We start from the raw sequence: 16,784 nt of genomic DNA on the forward strand, positions 1-16,784 counted from the left end.
CACCGCGGTTCCCCCACCCTGCTGTCACCTAGTATTTTTATTTGTTCGTGAGTTAACATATTGTAAATTAGTATGGCGGTAGCTACTGAGGTATATCAGAGTGTGATTGAGTGCGTGAAAGAGAGTGTTGAGGTGGGATTGGGAGAATTTGTTGTGTGTGAGATGTGTGGGCACGACAGGAAGGTCGTTGACTTTTCTGAGTGTATGGTGTGTAGGCTCAAGAGCGAGAATTTAGTTCTTTCTCTTGAGCACCGAGAATTGCGAGAGGAAATCAGAAAGCTAAGTGAGGGGAAAAGTGCGAACGAAGTTCTCATCTTTGAATTGAAGGAGGAGGTTAAGAGGCTTGGGGAGGCAGTGGAAAAAATTAGGCAGGAGATCAGTGTTAGGCCGAAGGTTGGACCTTCTGAGGGCGACAGGGTGGCTTGGCCCTCTGTCGGGAAGAGCAGAGTGGGGAAGAGGGAGCAGGCGAGCCAGACTGGGAAAGATAGTAGTCAGGATGGGCAGAGATGGCAGGTTGCGAGGGAAGGAAAGCGGAGGCAGTTAGGGAGGATAGGACTAAACCTGTTGAGTGTGAAAATAGGTTCGGTTTGTTGGAGGGGAGGGGAGAGTGAGAGTGGAGTGAATGAAGTGGTTGTGGTGAGTGAAAGGAGAAAGAAGGGGGTAGAGGAGAGGAGGAGGAGGGTTGTGCCTAGCACACCTCAGGTGTGTGTGGTGGGTGACTCTCAGGTTAGGTATTTAGATAGCACTTTCTGTGGGAAAGACAGGGATAGGAGGACGAACGTGTGTATGCCTGGTGCAGGTGTGAAGGCAGTGAGTGAGGAGGTGCAGAAGAGGGTTGGGGGATGGAGAGGAGGGTGTAGTAGTTTTGCACGTAGGTGGGAACGATGTCAGAGCAGGTGGGTCGGAGGAGTTAGTGGCAAGATTTCGGGAAATGTTAGGCAAGATAAGGGAGAGTGGTAGGAGGTGTGTAGTGTCAGGAATCTTGCCTCGTGTGTATGTTAGCAGGGAATGGTTGTCTAGAACCATTGGTGTGAATGATCGGGTAAAAGGGATGTGTAAGGATGTGGGTGTCAGCTTTGTGGATGTATGGGATAGGTTCTATGGGCGAAGGGATTTGTATGCTAGGGATGGTGTGCATCTGAGTAGGAAGGGTGTGGATGTGCTGAGTGGATGTCTGGAGGGGAGTTGGGATGGAGTGTAGGGGGTGAGGTAGCAAATGCATTCCAGAAGAAAGATGCTAGACATAAATTAGATAGGATAAACAGAGATAGTGAAAAGATTAGGAAAGATTTCCAGGTGCAAATAGGAGAGAATAAGATTAGGATTCCAAATAAGGAGACAGCATCTAGGAAGGTAGCAGGACTTAAATGTTTTTATGTAAATGCCAGGAGTCTTAGGAACAAGAAGGACGAGTTATCTAGTTATATAGTTGAGGAGGGCCTAGATGTTGTATGTGTCACAGAGGCATGGGTAAATGAGGAAAAGTTTAGGAAAATAGGAAAGAATATGAAGTAGATGGATACATTATGTATTTACACCAGAGAATTGGTAGGATAGGCGGAGGAGTAGTTATTTATGTAAAAAAATCCTTCATTTCCAGTCAGGTTAATGGTATTAAGGTAGATAACAGAGTAGAGTCCTTATGGCTGGATGTTAGAGTAAACAAAAGTAAGGTTATTAGAGTAGGAGCTTTTATAGGCCACCTAACCAGTCAGCAGATGTAGACAACCTTATGGTAGATGAGATAAATAGGGGTGTACTAGTCAGACAATTATCTTAGGGGATTTTAATCTTAAGTCAGTAAACTGGGAGAGGATGGTAGGAGATGCTAGTGAAAATAAGTTTATGGAAAGTTTTCAGGATAACTACTTAGTGCAGATGGTAGATAAACCTACTAGGGGGAGGAAGGTTTTAGACATAGTACTAACAAATATTGAGCATTGTTTAAAGGAAGTTGAGGTAGGAGAGACTTTAGCAAACAGTGACCACCATATAATTAGATTTATCATTATTTCCAGTAGGGATAATATAGCGAATAAGACTAGAGTCCCAAACTATCAGAAAGGCAATTATGGTAGGTTACGTCAGTTATTAGGAGAGGTAAACTGGGAAGATAGTTTTGGAATTAAAACTGCACAGGAGATGTGGGATATTTTTAAGGTTGTAGTAAAGGGTATAGTGATGCAGTGTATCCCTTACAAAGATATAAGGCAGAGAAACAGGAAGCCATTATGGTGGACTCATGAGATAGGTAGCCAGATCAGAGAGAAGAAGAGGGCATATAGAGAGTTGCAGAAAAGTGGGGAAGATGTAGATTTGATTAAGTACAGACAGGTCAGGGATGATTTGAGTAAGGTTATAAAAAAAGTAAAAGACAGGCAGAGATAAAACTAGCTAGAGCTGGGAGTAAAGATCCCAAAAAATTATATAGTTATTACAAGGTCAGTGATAAAAGAAATAAGGATAGGATTGGACCACTCAGAAAAGATGGTGTAGTAGTGGATCAAAATGAAGACATAGTAGAATTATTGAATGAACAATTTTCTTCAGTATTTACTAGGGAAAGAATAGGAAATCCTGTTACAAACAGTGCGGCGAGTAGTTTAAGAGCTTTAGAAAATATTGATATAAAACCGGGAATTATTAGGAAATTTATTCTTGAACTAGACGATAGGAAAGCCAGTGGTCCTGATGAGCTACATGCCAGAGTACTTAGGGAGGGTGTAGACAGTATTTCTGAAGCACTTAAGTTAATCTTTGAAAGATCACTTAGGTTTGCTGAGATACCTCAGGACTGGAAGTTAGCTAATGTTACTCCAATATTTAAAAAGGTAGGAAGGATGATGCGAATAATTATAGACCGATCAGTTTAACTAGTATAGTATGTAAGATACTAGAGAAAATCATTAAGGGTAGTATTTGGGAGCATTTAAATGAGAATAGATTAATTAGAGATACCCAACATGGCTTTAGATCAGGGAGGTCCTGTCTTACAAATTTGCTCGATATCTTAGAATATATTACCAAGGAGTTAGATGATGGAAATAGCATAGATGTTATATATCTAGATTTTAGCAAGGCGTTTGATAAGGTACCGCATAGGAGGCTAGTGTACAAATTGAGACTACATGGGATAGGGGTAGGTTAGTTGATTGGATTAGTGAATGGCTTTCTGATAGGAAACAGAGAGTAGTATTAAATGGGGCAATGTCTGAGTGGAAGGAAGTGGTTAGTGGGTACCCCAAGGATCAGTGCTAGGACCTCTTCTTTTCTTGGTGTACATTAACGATTTAGATATAGGAATTAGTAGCAAAGTATCAAAGTTTGCAGATGATACTAAGATAGCATGTGCAGTACAGGGTGAAAAGGACAATTACAGAATACAACGAGACCTGGACAGGCTGATAGCATGGGCAGACAGGTGGCAGATGGAGTTTAATTCTAAAAAGTGTCAGGCTATGCATTTAGGTAAAGACAACACAAATTTTAGCTATGAGATGGAGGGATGTTGGCTAGAGGCAGTAGAAGAGGGAAAGGATTTAGGAGTAGTGATAGACAGGACTATGAAATTTTCAAAGCAATGTTTAAAAGCAAGAAATAGGGCAAATAGGATCCTGGATTTTATAAATAGAAATGTTAGTTATAAAAGTAAGGAAGTGGTGCGTAGCTTATATAATTCCTATGTTAGGCCCCATTTAGAATATTGCATACAGGCCTGGGCCGGTATTTATCAAAAGTTCCAAGAATTCTCCCAAATTTACTCCCAAGTGTGTCTACGTCACCGTGACGTCACTCTCAAATCTTGGGATTTCTCCTAGCCGCCTTGAGACTCCGTTGGGAGAATACCTATCTTCTATTTTTCCCAAGATTGTAGAAATCAGTCAGTGTTACCATGTGAAAAGGAAACATACAACTTTCGTGTTATTTAGGCTTAAAGTAATGTTTTTTCTGCCTAATTATACAATGATAAATAAGAAAAAACTATAAAAAACACAAATAATTCATATATATACCAATTTTATGGTAATGGTACATATATTCCTACTCAAATTATTTCGGTACCGCATGGCGGATGTAAGCAATGACACGTGCAACTTTCAACTTTCAACACGATGGAAGGCAGCACCAAGAGTGATCGTCCAATGGAGGAAAATTACACCGGAGGAGCAGCAACCTCCAAAAAGGCTAAACTATGCAGGTCACCTTATACAAGGACAGCCAACTGGAGCCAAGCGGCTAAGCTAAAGCTGCTGGAATTAGTCGGGGAAAAACGAAGAGTTATAGAGGGAAAAAGGTTGGTAAAACAAAAGTTTCATGTACACCTATGGTTAGCAAAATAGTAGGCTAATCTAACCAATAGGACCCCCAGAAGAATCCTTGTTTTATTTATATATAATAATTGAATACGTAACGTACAGCGCGTTTGTGGTAGTATTATATGTATATTTTATGTGTATTGATATATGTATTTTTATGTGATGAGCTTATTTAGTTTTTTATAATGAAGTCGGTTACTTAGGTTAAGCTAGGCTACTTTGATTAGGTTTGGTTAGGCCACAGTGTAGCTGTGATGATTGTGGCAATAAAAGAAGATAGGCAATGAATAATTTTAGAATGGTATATTTTAGAGAATAAAATGAAATGCATTATAATGTGGCAAGGCAGTGCAACAACAACAACAAAAAATATATATTATACATATATATATATATATATATATATATATATATATATATATATATATATATATATATATATATGTGTGTGTGTGTGTGTGTGTGTGTGTGTGTGTGTGTGTGTGTGTGTGTGTATATATATATATATATATATATATATATATATATATATATATATATATATATATATATATATATATATATATATATATATATATATATATATATATATATATATATATATATATATATATATATATATATATATATATATATATATATATATATATATATATATATATATATACACTTCTTCATATTCGTGGGGTGCCGTGATTCGTATGTGAGTGCCATCAATAACACCCACCACATCAGGCAACCCACCAATTGCAGCGAATTCACCCTTGATCCCCTCCACTTCCTGTAGATTCACCGGGAAGTGAATGAACCTCCGGATGATGTCAGGGTGTACAAGGGCATCCAAGGTGTCACTGATCACTCTGCTGATGGTGGGCTGTGAAAGTCCAGTCATCAGCGTTGCACTGCTGCATTTTTCTCGTCGCCAAATACCGAAGAAGCAGTGCCACCTTCATCTCCGCACTCACAGCACAACTTCGTTTTGTTAAATTAGCAATTGCAGGTCGCACTAAGTCTGTCACAAACACAAGGCCAGCACGATCAACCCTGAACCTTCTCTTGAATTCAGCATCGTCGTACTGGTCAAATATGTCTCTCCTTGGCTGGAAATTCCTGCACTGACGAAGCCTGTGTTGATGTTGCTCGGCCATCTTGCTGCTTTGTGACTGCTTCCAACTCCTTGGGACACCGTTTTCGTTCTCCCAAGCGGAGCGCGACTTGGGACTTACCACAAGACGTTGGGATAAGCCACAAGGATTTTCTCACAGTTGGAAGTAGTCTCAAGCGCTTAGGAGAGCCCCAAGCGCTTAGGACTTCCCCCAAGCCCTTGGAACTTTTGATAAATACCGGCCCTGGTCACCCCATTATAGGCAGGATATCAACATGTTAGAGCAGTTCAGAGAAGAGCAACTAGGATGATACCAGCATTAAAGCGCCTGGAGTATAGAGATAGATTAAAGGAATTAAACATGTTTTCATTTGAGAGGAGATGTATAAGAGGGATATGATAGAGTTATTTAAAATGTTCTCAGATACAAACTACATAGATGTGAGATCTTTCTTTACCTTAGAGGAGGGAAGTAGGACTATAAATCATGGCAGGAAGATTAGAAAGCAAGGCTGCAGGTTAGATATAAGAAAATATTTCTTTAGTCATAGGGTGGTAGACTTCTGGAATGCATTGCCAGAGACGGTTGTAAATAGCACTAGTTTGACAATGTTTAAAAACAGATTAGATAAGCACTTAAATTTATTAGATTTATAATTATGTATAGCACTGCATGATAGTTTTTATAAGAAATTTACTATAGTTAAACAAGACATGATCGATCACAGATTGTAGAGGAATTCACTGCAGGACTTAGCCCTGTTAATGGGCCAAATATTTAGAATTAGTATATAATGTATTGTGTACTTGTAAGTGTATCTTTAAGTACTGATGACGAGGTCGCTGTGCGACTGATACAGGATAACCTAGATGGGCCCTGGTGGCCCTTTGTTATCCTATTATTTATGTTATGTTATGTTATGTTATGTGAGTGTGTTTTTCCGGAAAGTGAGAAACTTGCTATTGTTAAACCTACTCTAAAGAGTAAACTTGATTGGCAGTGCCTTTCTTCATACCGACCAGTTTCAAACCTATCATTCCTATCAAAGATTATTGAAAGTGTGATTCATGTTCAGCTAATGGATTATTTATCTACTATTCATGTATTGCCTGACAATCAGTCTGCGTATAGGAAGTTACACTCAATTGAAACAGCATTGTGTAGTGTCACTAATGATCTTTTGTGTATGATGGATGAGAGAAAGTGTGGTGTTTTAATATTGTTAGATATGAGTGCTGTTTTTGATACTGTAGTGCATGATGTACTGTTAGAAGATCTGCAGATCATAGGTGTTAGAGAACGTGCACTGCAGTACCTAAGGAGCTACCTTGTAAATAGGAGTTATTATGTCCAAGTGGGGAGCTCCTTTTCTGAGCACTGTCAGCTCAACAGAGGTGTTCCCCAAGGCAGTGTGCTGGGACCGGTATTATTTAGTGTTTATACTATAGAATTGTCTTTCATTTTGGAGGAATTTGATGTAACCTTCGCTCTCTATGCTGATGATACTCAGTTTTACTTAACAGTTAACAATATTTTAGATACAGAAAATACAATGACAAGAGTTATGGCTCTTATTAAGGAATGGATGAATAAAAAACAGTTGAAATTAAATGTAGAGAAAACTGAATGTTTGTTTATTGGAAAAAAGAGTGGCCTTAGGAGGTTTAACGAAGTGCAAAGTTTACATGTAAATGGTACAAAGATTTATTTATCTGAGAGGGTTAAGGATTTGGGAGTCATAGTTGATAAGTATTTAAGCTTAAATGATCAAATAAATGAGGCTGTGAGAGTGGCAAGGTATAATCTGAGGAACATTGCTTTCATAAGGAGATATTTGGATGAATATTCTGTCAAGTCTCTGATTCAAAATCATGTAATAGCCAAGCTGGACTACTGCAACTCCTTGTATTATAACCTGCCAAATTATCAATTAAGGAAATTACAACTGACAATGAACAGGGCTGCCAGAATGATCAAATATGTTTCACCTCGCGACAGAATAACGCCTGTAGTCATTGAGTTGCATTTGTTACCGATAAAGGCTCGTATTGCTTATAAAATTTGTGTGTTAACTTATCAAGTCGTGACTACTGGAAAACCTGTTTATTTAAGAAAGTTATTGCATCCATTTGAAGTTAAGACAAGTGTTGTGGTAAGACATGTAGCAGATGAGTACAGGCTAAATGAGCCAAGATGTAACTCAGATACGGGTTTCAGAGCCTTTCAAGTGTGTGCTCCAAGACTGTACAATAGGCTCCCAGTGCAGGTCAAGGCAAGCAATAGCAATGAACTTTCTAAGAAAAGACTACAGACATATTTATTCAGGGATGCCTATGATATGTCAGATATGACTGTCACTCAACATTATACTGTGTAAGATTATAATGTGCAATTTTTATGTTTTGATTACTTAAACTACATTACATGTAGAGCTAGATTTTAACGTGTGTGTGTGTGTGTGTGTGTGTGTGTGTGTGTGTGTGTGTGTGTGTGTGTGTGTTTTACTGTTTGATCTGCTGCAGTCTCTGACGAGACAGCCAGACGTTACCCTACGGATTGAGCTCAGAGCTCATTATTTCCAATCTTCGGATAGGCTTGAGACCAGGCACACACCACACACCGGGACAACAAGGTCACAACTCCTCGATTTACATCCTGTACCTACTCACTGCTAGATGAACAGGGGCTACACGTCAAAGGAGACACCCAAATATCTCCACCCGGTCGGGGAATCGAACCCAGGTCCTCTGGCTTGTGAAGCCAGCGCTCTAACCACTGAGCTACCGTGTGTGTGTGTGTGTGTGTGTGTGTGTGCGCGCGCGTGTGTGAGTGTGTGTGTGTGTGATCAGTTTTTACAATATTTTATATAGTACTCTGCTAAGTATTGTTCATATTTGTATTTTATATTTAATTACTATAGAATAGAGGCTCTGCGGAGCGCCACTAGTTGGTGGAGCAGGGTCTGAATGTAATGACAAAGAATAAAGAAAGAATAATATATATATATATATATATATATATATATATATATATATATATATATATATATATATATATATATACATACATACATACATACCGTATATATGTATATACGTATTCACAACAGAAACGAAATCTAGCAGAAAAAAAAATGCTACCTTTTATCGCAAAATGGTATCTTCATAAGAGGCGGTGGAAAGGGGGGATAAAATAAATACGGATTTGCGAAGTAAACAAAGTGAATATGCATTCAAAACAGGTCAAAATCTACCATGAGAAAATCATTTCATCCATGAGTGTGCTGTTGGTGTAACTGTAAAAATAAATACCAAAGAAGGAAGGTTTTATTTTGCAGTTTGAATGGCATTATCATTTTCACAGCATAACTACTTGGGCCAGCAAGCCTTGTGATGCCCTATGCACGAGGGGAAGTAAATCACCAATACACTACCTTGGTTACGACGAATAAGTCACGCGTGTTTCCTAGTTATCACTGTTTATGTCTTCCTTATTAGCGAGTGACCATGATACGTTGCAAACACCAAAATGAAGCCGCTATTGTCAGTCAGACCGCTACCATGCCAGGCAATAATGGCCGGTAAGCCGGGGACTATAGTATCAGACAATTAAATCAGTATTATCTACCTACCTTGACACTTGCTCCACGCACCCCGGTGACACCACCACCATTCTTAATATCCAAAGCTCTATTTTGCTGTGTAGGTCGACCCCAGCCAGGTAATGCACACATGTTTAAGTATACACATCACGCCTCCGCTCCCGCGCTATCTTGATCTTGATCTTGATACTACAAGTGCCTCGGGATCGTTCCGGAGCATTAGAACAAGTGCTAGAAAGCATAAAAGTACGCCGTGGTGGAATGATGAGATTAGAGATGCTAGGAAGGAAAGGAAGAGACTGAATAGAGTGTGCAGACAGTTAGGAAAGAGGAGACATGAGAGTGAGGAGGCTGAAAGTGAGTACCTGAATGCATGGACAGCGTATGTGAGTCAGCAGCGAGTGACGAAGCGAAAGATAATGAATGCTAAAGTTAAATGAGGGCTCATATGATCTGTGGGATCGTCGAAGCCCGAAAACAACAAGAAGTTAAATGTGAGAAAAGTGTGATTCAGTCCCTTAGAGAGAAAGGTGTGGAAGGTGGTCGTGAATGGTACAGATTCCTAAGGGGTGAGGGGATGCCTGACAGTGAGAATGTGGAGAGCCTGAAGGTGAATGGAGCAGTGGTGACTGATAAGGAAGAAATGAGAAGGGCAATAAAAGAATTTAGGGAAGAGATTGGAGGTGTAGGTGAGGTCTTTGATGTGGGTGAAGGGCGTGTGACACTGGAGAGAAAGGATGCAGACGAGTTGAATGAAAGGATCAGCAGGGAGGAGGTGGGGAAATGAGTGAAGAAGCAGAAGAATGGGAAGGCAGCAAGGCCGGATGAGATATCTTATGAATTGTACAAAAATGGAGGAGAGGTTGTGATTGATAGGATGACTGAGTTGTTTAACCAGGTGTGGGAGGAGGAGAGAGTGCCGAGAATGTGGAATGAATGCAGGGTGACTTTGTTGCATAAGGGAGGGTACAAGAGTAAGAATGAGTTTAAAAACTACAGGCCGATTGCGTTAATTAACACAGTAGGAAAAGTGTTCAGTGCAGTTTTGAATGAAAGATTGTGTAAATGGATTGAGAGAGATGGAGTGTTAGGTGAAGAGCAGAATGGGTTCCGTGTGGACAGGAGAGCTGAAGACAATATGTTTGTGGTGAATGAATTGATTGAGAGAAAGAAGAAAGATGGTAGCAAGTTATACTTAGGTTTTCTAGACATAGAGAAAGCATATGATAGGGTGAACAGAGAAATGCTAAGTAGAGTGCTAGAAAAGATTGGGTTAAGTGCAAAGATAGTTAACATAGTGCGAAGGATACAAGAGCTAAGTATAAACTTGGAGATGTAGAGACAGACTGGGTGAAGAGTGAAAGAGGAGTTAGGCAGGGTTGCATATTATCACCAACCCTCTTTAGCTTATATACAGAGGAACTAGCTGCTAGATTGAGGAGAATGAATGCAGGTGTAAATGTGGGGAATGATAAGATAGGTGTGCTCTTGTATGCAGATGATGTTGTTATGAGTGAGTCGGCAGAAGAGCTTCAGAGTTTGCTTGATGTTATAGATGGGTATGGAAGAGACTTTGGAGTGAGGTTTAGCAGTGAAAAGAGCAAGGTAATGGTTGTGAATGGGTCAGAGGATGAGAGAAACTCAGTGTGGAGACTATAGTCCGACTCAAATATGAAGGCCGCTGACGGGAGGGGGGGGGGGAGACCTAACGGGGATTCCCCGGCTGCGGCGTTGCTAAGCATCGTAGCACATGTTTCGATCTCATTATTAACTTACATTTTAATGAACCGTCATAAAAGTGTATTCCTCTAAATTTCTAATAAGGATGTACAGAGAGCTTTGAATATTGTTTTAGTGTAATGAAGACAATGATTTTGTATAGATACCACATGGGTGAGGTCAACCTCCCTGACCGCTGAGTCAAATCGTTGAGTTCCATCGCTTCAGGATGGAAGGTGAATATCAAAGTAGGAAAAATCAAAATGTATCCACGTGATCTTCAAAATGTACCATTTGGAACCAAAATGTATCAAATTTATCATCTATCTATTAAATCAAATTACTTATTGCGTTACGTCACTGTATGAATTATTTTCTTTAATTGCGGCTGAAAGCGACGTATGGAATCATCATAGCCGTCTGGCAGTTGTGTCTGAGAGAGAGAGAGAGAGAGAGAAAAATTCTCTCTCTCTCTCTCTCTCTCTCTATAGGTTGATGGACACTGCTATTATCTTCGTTACTATCTATTTACCCGCTAATGGGTGTGTGATTGTGACATTAGTGAATATAGACTTAAAACAAAGAGATACCAGTGAGGTTTCTTCCCTGTAACTCTTAAGTTTAAATTAGGAACAATTGTAGGAACACCTGCTCTTTGACTATGTATGACACAGTATGATGCAGTACATCTATGTAGACATATCATAATATCACTGCTATGAAATATACAACATCACAGCCTGCAAGTTAATCACTGGAATATCAATAAGATATCATGCGCTGTATGTAAATATAGCTATCACTAGAAGTAATACAGTCATGATTCTATTCAAAATATACATGGAATCTTTATATATAGAGAGTAAAAAAATATGAGAAACAATATATTCAACTTAAATTTTTCAACTTCACTAGAATTGTATAGAATATATATTGAAATATAATGAAGACACTTAAGATTCAAGCACTGTGTGGTAATTACCAGCCTATCTATCCATCATATATAAGAAAATAGGAACATTTGCAGGAACACCAGTATGATGCAGTAAATCTATGTAGACATTTCATAATATCAATTTGCTATGAAATATACATTATTATAACAGCCTGTAAGTTAATCACTAGAATATTAATAAGATATCATGCACTGTATGTAAATATATCACCACCAAAATATGAGCATATTGAGCATGTAGATTCACATCACTTTGCTATAAAAAATCATTATCACAGGCTCACAGCCTGTAAGTTAATCACTTATCCTAGAATATCAAAAAGACATCATACACTCTATGTAAATATAGCACTACCATAATATGAGCATATAGATATACTGTATCACCATAGACTTAGATATAAAATCAGCACACAGAACATAAGTTACTCACAAGAATACCAATAAGATACTCGTATCACACACTGTATGGTATACCATTACAATAATTCAAGCATCAATAAGAGATCAATCTTACAGTAATGACAAGAAAAAATACTGTCATAGTATAGAAGTTTTGCAGTCATTTCTTGCAACTTCACATCAATAACACTAACCCATACATAGGTGCATCTACCTTTGGTGAAGCATCACATATGTAAATATGTCACTAGAGTAATCATGAGATCATATAGTAGGTAAATATATCACAATAATATCAACATCAGTATGAATAATTACAGTAATACAGTACATACTTTAATAAGAAAAAGAAAGTATCATTGCTTAGGAGAGTTGCAGTTCTTACATACTATATAAAAAAAATATTTTCTCATTACTACACCAAAAATAAAAATGCATGTTAACTTCTTATTACATGTAGAATTTGAGCTTTACATAAGAAATCAATTCACCATTAGAGCATGACAACTACTGCGGCAACTGGGTAACTGGAAATAAAATAGTAGTTGAACTCATCATGCAGTCAATCAGTGATGAGTGTGGTGAAGAGGAGCGTATTTCACATTACATCTCACTTTTCTCTGAATACAGTTTCAGAACTCTTTACCATGGCACTGCTTGGCTCCCACTCATAGCAGTTCACAGAACCGCCACTTCCTTTGGTCAGTAAAAGATCATTCATTGTTGTGGTATTTAGTCTATTTCTGTGATCTGTTTTTATAAGTTTGACCTGAGAAAATATTCTTTCAACTGCAGCTGAGGAGTGTGGAAGAACAAGTAAATTTAACATGAAATTTGCAAGCTTTGAAAATATAGGTGTTCCATCACTGCTCTTGATTTCCTTGACAGAACACCAAAACTCAGCTGGGTTATTTGAAGTGATGGGTGCCACTGCTTCATGAAAAGTGAGGGATCTCCACTCATCATTACATTGATCATATTCTGACTCTTTTATCAATTGTGGAAATTTACTAAAGAGTGGTACCAAACTTTTAACTCCAGTGGTACCAAACTTTTAACTCCAGTTACGCGAGCAACAGCAGGGTCACACGCTTTTAGTAGAGGGAATACACCACCTAGGCCTTTGAACCTCTTACTAATTTGTCCTGACAGTTCAATGTAAAAATTCAGACAACAAACTCTGAAAGTGTTAAAATCTGATCCTATTCTCTTTTGTATATTTTGGTCATTCATTAGGGTTTCAACTTTACTGCCCAAATTCCATTCACTTTCAGGCAAAAAATTATTTGGATCATGGAAGTTAATATCAAAAGGATCTGACTTGCTTTTCATATAATTCCTTTTAATGAAATTACCTAGAATGGTCCTGTAAAATGCACAAATGTTGGAGTAAGCAAGATGAATCATAACAGTTTCACTCTGAAATTCTCTGTTCATCTTGTTGATGATAGGCAAAACATAACTTAAAAAAGAGAAATAAAGTTTGTAAATAGGATTGTTAAGGGCATCAAGTATTGCTGCAGCAGACTTTACACTAGCTTCCAAGGCTTCTGCTTGGAAGAAAAGGATGAGTGCCGGCCATTGTTCTAAAATTCTATTAACTACTGATTCTAAAGAAAGCCATCTTGTTTGGCTAGCAGTCAGAATTCTGTGTGATACAACATCAACAAATTCCTGAAATTCTTGAAACTTGATGAGCCGCTTTGGGCTATGATTTATGTAGACATGTATGTCTCTACACAATTCCTCAACTGCTTTGGGGAGCTTTTTGCAAGCTGCTGAGGATAATATCAAAAGGATCTGACTTGCTTTTCATATAATTCCTTTTAATGAAATTACCTAGAATGGTCCTGTAAAATGCACAAATGTTGGAGTAAGCAAGATGAATCATAACAGTTTCACTCTGAAATTCTCTGTTCATCTTGTTGATGATAGGCAAAACATAACTTAAAAAAGAGAAATAAAGTTTGTAAATAGGATTGTTAAGGGCATCAAGTATTGCTGCAGCAGACTTTACACTAGCTTCCAAGGCTTCTGCTTGGAAGAAAAGGATGAGTGCTGGCCATTGTTCTAAAATTCTATTAACTACTGATTCTAAAGAAAGCCATCTTGTTTGGCTAGCAGTCAGAATTCTGTGTGATACAACATCAACAAATTCCTGAAATTCTTGAAACTTGATGAGCCGCTTTGGGCTATGATTTATGTAGACATGTATGTCTCTACACAATTCCTCAACTGCTTTGGGGAGCTTTTTGCAAGCTGCTGAGGATAATATCAAAAGGATCTGACTTGCTTTTCATATAATTCCTTTTAATGAAATTACCTAGAATGGTCCTGTAAAATGCACAAATGTTGGAGTAAGCAAGATGAATCATAACAGTTTCACTCTGAAATTCTCTGTTCATCTTGTTGATGATAGGCAAAACATAACTTAAAAAAGAGAAATAAAGTTTGTAAATAGGATTGTTAAGGGCATCAAGTATTGCTGCAGCAGACTTTACACTAGCTTCCAAGGCTTCTGCTTGGAAGAAAAGGATGAGTGCCGGCCATTGTTCTAAAATTCTATTAACTACTGATTCTAAAGAAAGCCATCTTGTTTGGCTAGCAGTCAGAATTCTGTGTGATACAACATCAACAAATTCCTGAAATTCTTGAAACTTGATGAGCCGCTTTGGGCTATGATTTATGTAGACATGTATGTCTCTACACAATTCCTCAACTGCTTTGGGGAGCTTTTTGCAAGCTGCTGAGGAACACAGATGTAAGGAGTGACAAATACATCCAATTACAAATAAATCAGGTACTTTCTGAAGGAGTTTTGCCTTTAACCCTCCCATTTCACCCATCATGACTGATGCATTGTCTGCAGCAAAACCCAGCATATTTGAAAATGGGATACCATTTGTTTCAAAAAATTTATTTAAAAGCTGAAATAAACCTTCAGCGCTGGAATCTTCTACATCCAACAGTTGTAGAAATTTATCATCAACAGTTCTTTTTAAAGTTCAATACTCTAACAACAATGGCTAACTGCTTTGTTGTTGATATATCTGTACTTTCATCAACAAGTATTGCATATTTGTTAGTTTGTAAAAGTTCCACTATCTCCTTCAGACTCTCACTACCAATGCATTTTATAATATATATATATATATATATATATATATATATATATATATATATATATATATATATATATATATATATATATATATATATATATATATATATATATATATATATATTTTTTTTTTTTTTTTTTGGCTGGCCAAGCTTGTAAAAAAAATGCTGTCCTAGGACAGCCAAAAAGTATCAAATTTGTTCCCAAAACGGTAAAAAGTATCAAATTTTGTCTGACAATTCTATTTTGTACCAATTTTGCTGAGCGGCGTAAGAATGTACGAGCATTGTCAAAATGTATCATTTTGGTACAATTGTACCATTACTTGCACAACTGCGTCCGCGCTACTCGCCATCGCAACCTTCATAAGCAAGAGAAATTAATTATTTACAGCGTCAACAAGTTCTGCTTAGAGGATTCTTTTATTATCAATGTGGAGGACACTTCTGACGAAGAACTGTCTGATTAAATAGCTGAGAGAGGATTATGCCTACAGGGTAAAACCTCTATTAAAAAAAAAAAAAAAAACGCACCTTAACTCTTACCTCATGGGTGGTGTGGAAAAAGAGTAAAATAAAGCAACAAAAAAGATGCATGTCTACTTGTCTATTTTAGAGAGAGAGAGAGAGAGAGAGTGTGTGTGTGTGTGTGTGTGTGTGTGTTACGCCGCGTCACAGGAGAACCAATACGTAAACTGTTGAAAGACTCGCGCAAGCAGGATTACACACACACACACACACACACGTGCATGAGAGAACTATTATAGTAATAAGAAACAGGAGGAAGTAGTAACAAGCCACAGAGAGAGAGAGAGAGAGAGATGGGCGTTTCTCCACACTCAATGTTAATCCTTTAACTGGGGCTGCAACGTTTGGCGACGCCGCAACCGGGGAATCCCCGATAGGTCTCCCCCCCCCCCCGTTCAGCGGCCTTCATATTTGTGTCGAACTATAGGTGAGAATGAGATGCAACAGACAGATGAATACAAGTACCTGGGGATGTGGATGAGTCCGGTTGGCTGCGTGAAGACAAAGAATGAGAAGATAAGCTTGGTGAGTCAGTGGGTAGGTAGGCTAGGAAGTGCAGCAAGGATGAGAGCGAGTAAATATGACGTGCTGCGAGAAGTTTGGAAGAGCGTGGCTGTTCCGAGCATCATGTATGGTATGGATGTGATTGCATGGAATGAAAGTGAACTATAGTCCGACACAAATATGAAGGTCGCTGAAGGGGGAAGACCTAGCGGGGATTCCCCGGCTGCGGCGGCGCCAAGCATCGTAGCACATGTTTCGATCTCATTATTAACTTACATCTTAATGAACCGTCATAAAAGTGTATTCCTCTAAATTTCTAATAAGGATGTATAGAGAGCTTTGAATATTGTTTTAGTGTAATGAAGACAATGATTTGGTATAGATACCACAAAATGTAGCACCACTGCTCTCCAGCGTTGCTACTTTTCAAGGTTGGACATGGGTGAGGTCAACCTCCCTGACCGCTGATAATCCCCAGGTCAAATCGAGTCACTCCTCCCCTCCATTTCGCTCAGGATGGAAGGTGAATATCT

General features: G+C 38.4%; 2 protein-coding genes across 2 annotated transcripts in view; both read right to left on the reverse strand.

Annotated features, from left to right (window-relative positions):
- Positions 1-9,233, reverse strand: part of LOC123507197 — a 336,550-nt gene extending 327,317 nt beyond the window's left edge. Inside the window, exon 1 of the mRNA XM_045259927.1 lies at positions 9,054-9,233. Within this exon, the coding sequence (XP_045115862.1) occupies positions 9,054-9,155 (102 nt within the window). The 5' untranslated portion in view covers positions 9,156-9,233. The remainder of the gene's footprint in view (positions 1-9,053) is intronic.
- LOC123505086 (zinc finger MYM-type protein 6-like) lies at positions 9,158-15,575 on the reverse strand. The gene is given in 5 exon segments (XM_045256495.1): positions 9,158-9,302; positions 11,624-11,648; positions 14,486-15,090; positions 15,092-15,204; positions 15,546-15,575. Coding segments are annotated over 5 exon segments (918 nt in total).
- Positions 15,576-16,784: the final 1,209 nt, after the last annotated feature.

This window comes from Portunus trituberculatus, chromosome 1 (genome assembly GCF_017591435.1).
Source record: "Portunus trituberculatus isolate SZX2019 chromosome 1, ASM1759143v1, whole genome shotgun sequence".
NCBI lineage: Eukaryota > Metazoa > Arthropoda > Malacostraca > Decapoda > Portunidae > Portunus > Portunus trituberculatus.